Below are 6,310 nucleotides of genomic sequence, written 5' to 3' on the forward strand. Positions count from 1 at the left end.
ACATGTCTTCCAGTAAACTACACGGGGCACTGCCAACCACGAAAAACGCTGAGCAGCAATGTAAAAAATCTGTCATTAAAAGTTGTCTTGTAGCTTCCCACACAGCCCGAACTGCTTTCTTAAAGTGAAAACAACCCAAATGTCAAGGAGCCTCGACAGTCCCCTTTGTTGTTAATACACCCGAGCCTGAGGTGGTTGTTGTCGAGAGGGTTATAAAAGCCTAATTCTGGGCGTACATTTGACACCACCACGTTGGTGGGTGTTTTACTCAGTGGTATAGGAAAAAAAAAAAAACCTTAAAAGAAAAAAAAAAAAGGAAATTGCCATTTGTGAGATTGCAGCAGTTGGTCAAAGTAGGAGGAGGGAATAGATTTTCTTCATGGAGGTATTGTTGCTCAGGCTATTAATATTTATCAGTTGGCTAGACTGCAAAATGATGATGGTCTTTAAGAGATTAATTAAACCATGCTTATTTTTAATCCTTAGAATACAAGTTACTAAACCCATGTGTTTGTATACACACTTCAAGTATGTTTTCAAAGGTAAACTTTTGTCCTAAAGAAGTAGTGTAGGTTAATTTTCCCCTGCCTCTCCAAAGAGGTTTCTGAAGGGAAAATCCTGCTGCCCAAGAGTATGTCTGTATTCCGGAGATAAAACCCACCGCGTTACCACGTTGGAGCATTAGTGAGCAGCTTGAAATCGGTTCGGTCTGGCTGTGGCAAGAGCTTGGCTTTGGTGCTGTGGGGCTGAGCAGCAGCCACCTTCCCCTGCCTGCGCAGGCTGCCTGTGCTACACTGCCCGCACTAGCCAGTCCGAGGCAGGCGAGGCTGCGTGAATACCACACGCCCTTGTTCTTATGGCAGGGTACGAAGGCCCTTTGTGAAAAATACCAGCGTTGCAGAGGAGCACAGGTTCAGTCTTGGCCTTTGGGTCGGCTTAAATGAAGGCGATGGTAACTTTTATTTTGAATTGAGACAGAACAATTGCAAGAGCTGCTACCAAATGTGCAGGTTACATGGAAGGACAAGTTTAAGCAGGCTGGCAAGCGTAAGAACAGAAGGCCTCAACATCATCATAGAATTGTTTAGGTTGGAAAAAACCTTTAAGATCATCAAGTCCAACCATTAAACATCCTCTAGCATGAGACTAGAACAACTAACCAGCTAAACTCAGCTGTAGGCAAATAGCCATGGGAGGTGTGTGGTGTTTCCTGCCTCCTGATGCATGAGCTTCCACAGACCGTGACATACTCAATCTGGTCAAGGATTTTCTGCTCCTAAGATCTGTGGCTTGAGTTCAGGAAGGCTGGCTCACGAATAACGCAGGCTTAGATCCTGAAAGGCGTTTAAGTTCCAGGCTCCCGTAGGAGTCAGTAAATGCCTTTGAGAATCTGGACGTTAAGGCTGTCTTCATGTTGCTTCTTAAGCCATAACTAGAGTTTTATCCTAAACTGAACTGCTGGCCGCACTAAGCTGTTGGAGGTTGGCTGGTGCCTGAAGTTTCGAGCTAGCTGGTCTGTGGCATGGGGCTGAGGTTCAGTTGGTAAAACTGCAGCGCCAGGAGCTCTGTGCTTACCCAGCTGCACTGCACTGCCGATGGGATTGCCACGGCTGAGGAATTGCTTTGTGGTGCTGTTGTCAGGACTGAGCCAGACGATGGGCAGAAGCGGTCCTTTAATGATAGTCTAGACTTAAAAGCAAGCTTGAGAGCTGATCTCTCGCTGAATGCAAAGGCACTGGGACAGGAGTAGCTGTAAGCATGGGCTAGCTTGGTGATGGCAAGCCCTTGGGTGCTCCTGCTGATCCCCTCCTTGGATGCCTACATAAACTCCTATTTTTCAAAACTGTTGGCTGGTGGATGTAAAGAATATTCAGAATAACTTCACTGAAACCTTAAGTAGGTTTCTTCTAGTGACCACTAAAGCAGTTTTACACTGACATAACTGACTTCGTGCAGTTCTGTCCTCTGAGTAGTCCCACTCCTCATGTTTCGGGTCAGCCCTCAGGAGGTACCTGTGAGCGTTGATGGATGCCCAGGCAATTATGAGGAGCTGGACACCTTCATGTTTTGCTTTATGTAGAGCAGAGGTGTGTTGTGAAAATGGAAGAGGCTGCCCCTCCAGTCCTGGCATTGAAAAACTGCATTTGTAACGTCATTGCAGATCTGAGCTGAAATTTGCAGTAGCGCCCAAACTTTCACAGTAGCCTTGGCTTGACTCTGATTGCTTTCAGTGCATCAGGTAACACAGATCCCCTGGTCTGTACATCACTGAAACGGTCTATGTGTATATCTCTGCGACACCTGTGAATCGCTTCTGTTCATGAATTAAATTTGTATCATCTTTGGAGCAGACGTACGGGCAACAGAGTTACGGAACCTATGGACAACCCACTGACGTCAGCTACACACAGCCCCAGACAACTGCGACGTATGGGCAGACTGCATATGCAACATCCTACGGGCAGCCTCCGACCGGTAAGAGCACGCGTGCCTGCAAGGCTTGGCTTTATCCTGGGGAGAAAGTTGAGCTCAAGCCTGCGTTGGGGAACTCCGGCCCAAACCACACTGAATTCCTCTGGGCAGCTCTGCTGTGGAAAGGGCTTCTTGTGGAAAGAGCCTGCCTTGAGTGAAGGGCGGTTCAAAACGATGGGAAGCTGTGGGTGGGCTGCAAAGGAGTAAACAAACACGCCTGTTTCATTTTTCAGGGAACGTTTTGGGTGCTGGTTCGTGCTGTGGAACTAAGCATGGCTGTAGAGCGTGCCCTGCTTAGAGCAAAGCAAACGTGAGCTGCGCGGCAGCGTGCTCTGGGAGAACCGGTGTCCTCAGCACTCGGGTGGTCTGAAAATCAAATCAGTGGAGTATGCCTGTTCTGATAGTGCACCCTCTACTTTTTGTCTTGTGCTTGCCACAGTAGAAGGGACCAGTACAGGTTTGACTATCCTGCTCGCTCTTGCATGGAAAATGCCGTCTCATCCTGTCTAAACTTGTGGTGTTAACCCTTTAGGTGTTCTTTGGTTTTAGTGCTAAAAACATCCAGCATCAGAGTGCACACACAATGGCAGTAAAATTTGCTTAGGCTGCAGGGCTGTTTGCCATCCCCACATCTCTGTAGAGTCTCCGAGCGGCGTACTTTATGGATTAAACTTCCGAGTGCTAATGACAGCCATGCCAAGACGTTTCGGGTGAATCTAACCCCATTGTCCTCCCATTTCCTAAAGGGTAAACAGCATGGTTAGACATGTCCAGACGTCCTGACCACCGCCTTTGCATGTTCCATGTTGTCTTTGGATTTCCAGTGTGGACGCATCCGTCACACGTTCATTAATGTGCTGTAAGCAATTCCAACATGTGCTCTTTGAACTGGAGTTTTGTACGTACGAGCGTCTTAATGTCTGAAAGAAACTGTTGGGACACCATTCAATTCTGGTGTATTTGGACTGAATATTCAGGAGATTTTGAAAAAGAAAATGGATTTTCCTCCAAGTAATGCCGGGCACCATGTTCTGCAGATTCATCCCTTGCTATAAGAGACATCATAAATGTGGGAGCTTTTTGAAATACTTCCCAAAGCAAGGGAATACCAGGACAGGGTATCTGGCCACAGAAGCCATCGGGGAATGCTTCACAAGGAAGAGGTGGAGAGAAAATGTCTATGCAGTTATACTGCACTTAAAGTATTGGACATCTTTACACAGATGAGGGAAATTCCTGGCTGGCAGTTAGTGTGTGTCCTGCAGAATGGGAGCCAGTACCCTTTAACCGGTGTCGCTTTGAGTTAGCTACAGGTTTTTTTCCTTTCATTTAGAAGTACATGGACATAAATTGGCAGCAAAAAGGATTTGTGGATTTCCAAAACTGCTCCTGTTTGAGTCCCTTAATCCTTACTACAGACTCCAGTCCTGCAGGGGTCACGGGAAGCTGCACTGTTTATAGGTTTACCTGCCCCTTAAGAGCGTATTTGCTGGAGGAATACTAATATTAGTCTCCTTTTCTGCACAGCTGAATTTTTTTTAGGCAAAAAGCTTTTTTCCTTTAATCAAAAAAAAATCAAGAAGTGGTCAAACAAGATCATATCAGACCTTCAAGTATGATTTGCCTCAATCCGCGTAGCATTGGTCTGTGGCAGAACTGTTGACGTTACTCTCCAGGCAGAGTGCCAGGCTGTATTTATTCTTCTTACACCTGCCTCTCCTTGAGGAGCTGGAGCTGTGTGAATGAGACTGATGGTGCTTAAAGCCTGTCTCCCTCTCCCAATCTCTGCCTTTCATGCTAAATAAAGCCGGGGGTGTTGCCTGGGGCGTACATCTTTACTCCCTGAGAGACATGCAGTTTTTCCTGTTGAATCTCAATTTATTTTTCCTAGGCATCGCCTTTTTGTAGCAGAGGGATGTCTGCAATTACTTAAAAGTAGAGTGCCTTTTTTTGTCTTAACAGCCTGGTTTTGCAGTAAGATGCCGTTGTGGTCAGGGAAATTCAAATCCTGCACAGATACACCCTCAGGACTCCGCAGGAACAGCAGAGACGGTTCCCTGGTGGCCTCAGAGCCTCAGACGAGGGCTGGTTTAACCTGCCAGGGGACCTTTCCATCGAAAGGGCAGTGTTACCGCCCAGGTTGCACTTCTTCCCTCTCCGGGGCTTCAGGAAAAGGTGTCTTGGAGTCACCTCATCACTTCGTTAGGGAGAATAGGCCTTCAGGAGCCTGCGGGCTCGCCTGCAGCTCCCCGGACGGCAACTGGATTAGGGGCTTAATCGGCACTGTCAGATCTGTGCTTGTGGTTTGCTCTTTAATCACTGGGGTGTACAAGCATGAATTACAAGAGTAAATAAAGAGCTGCATCTGTTAGGGTTTATTGGCTTTCTAACAATGTCGTTTGGGGGCAAAGATATCATTTCAAATGTCCAAGTATGAATTTCCTTTAAGTACCTTTAAGTACCTAAGTGGGAATTACTCTCTAAAGGCAGCCAGCCCCCACTTCTCTTTTTACCTGTGAAATTTAGGGTTATGTCTATTTGAAGTTTCTATTGTATTTAGAATTTGAATGAACACACCTGCAGCTGTCTTGGCTCCCACAATAATCTGTTACACCGAAATAGAGCAGAGAGAAGGTAGCCTCTGCGTCCCCTTCTCCAGACCCGCCAAACTGGAGTTTGGCTCTCTTTGGGCTCTTGGACCCCACGGGTAGTTTTTAATACTGCTTGCATCAGAGAAACCTTCAAAAACATCTGCTAGCAGACGTGAAGCCTGCTTGTTTCAGAATCAATCTCTTTGAATCCAGTCTTGAACTTGATGTTCTCTGAGGACTGAATCCTGCAAGCTTCCCCTCCGCCTGAAGAATTCCTGGACTCCAATAAGGGTTTTGCTTGCAGGCTTGGATACGTGAGGAGTACCTGAGAGGAAACCGAGCCGTGTAACTGGGCTTCTTAAGCAGGTTATCAAAGTTCTTCCGTTACCTTTTCCTTACAGTATCTGTTCTGCAGACTCGCCATGTTTCTTGCTAACTGCTGAGGTGAGGAGAGACAAGTGATGTGATGTAAATGCCCCCCTCAAGAATACAGCTCTTGAGGATTTTCACAGTACCTAAACTAAGTTGTTGAAATGAAAATTTAGACCTGTGGGATGTGAAATCATGCCTTTTTCTTTGGTGCAAAACAGGGACAATGCTCCATCTAGAGCCAAAGCATTACAATTCCGGATTTTTATTCTTTTTTTCCCTTCCTTTTTATTCCACTGCCTGTGCAGGGCCAGGTGTTAGCAAACCTGCTCACTTGCTTGATTTGGAGAGGTCAGCGCTGCCAGCGACTCTACCGGGAAAGGGGGCCCAGATGTGGGAGGAGCACCCTGTGGCTCCAAGTCTGACGACAACAGCCCAGGGCAAGGCTGCGGCTTCAGCAGCACTTACTGCAGGCTGTACTTAGCAAACAGCAGGCTTTTTTAATATGTGGTTGGGCTTCAGCCGGTTCAAATAAGGATTCTTCTAACTTCTGGTGTCGGTGCTCTCTATGGAAATGCTGTGGTGGCTGACATTTAAGTGTTTGAAGTGTACAAATTTGTGCGAGGCTCTAAAAATCGCGCTCATTTTATCCTGTTTGGCATCATCCCATTCACCCCGCTCAGCAACACTCAGAACAGGACTTTGCTTTTCAGAGAACCTCTCAGCAAAAAGCAGTAATGACCATGAAAACTGATTTGCTTAGCAGTTCGTGCAAGTTATTTCTCAGTGGGAGGTGAGCTTACTCTCTGGCTTTCATGTTTCCAGGTTGGCAGCCCTGCGACGTGGAAGCCAGGCTGGGGGGGTCAGCGGGAGGGGGG

General features: G+C 46.9%; 1 protein-coding gene across 1 annotated transcript in view; it reads left to right on the forward strand.

The window, feature by feature from the left end:
* EWSR1 (EWS RNA binding protein 1) overlaps positions 1 to 6,310 on the forward strand; it is a 26,695-nt gene that overhangs the window by 8,420 nt on the left and 11,965 nt on the right. Inside the window, 1 exon segment of the mRNA XM_035898377.1 lies at positions 2,352 to 2,475. Within this exon segment, the coding sequence (XP_035754270.1) occupies positions 2,352 to 2,475 (124 nt within the window).

This window comes from Egretta garzetta, unplaced genomic scaffold, assembly GCF_000687185.1.
Source record: "Egretta garzetta isolate BGI_Z169 unplaced genomic scaffold, ASM68718v1 scaffold7, whole genome shotgun sequence".
In the NCBI taxonomy this organism is placed as follows: domain Eukaryota; kingdom Metazoa; phylum Chordata; class Aves; order Pelecaniformes; family Ardeidae; genus Egretta; species Egretta garzetta.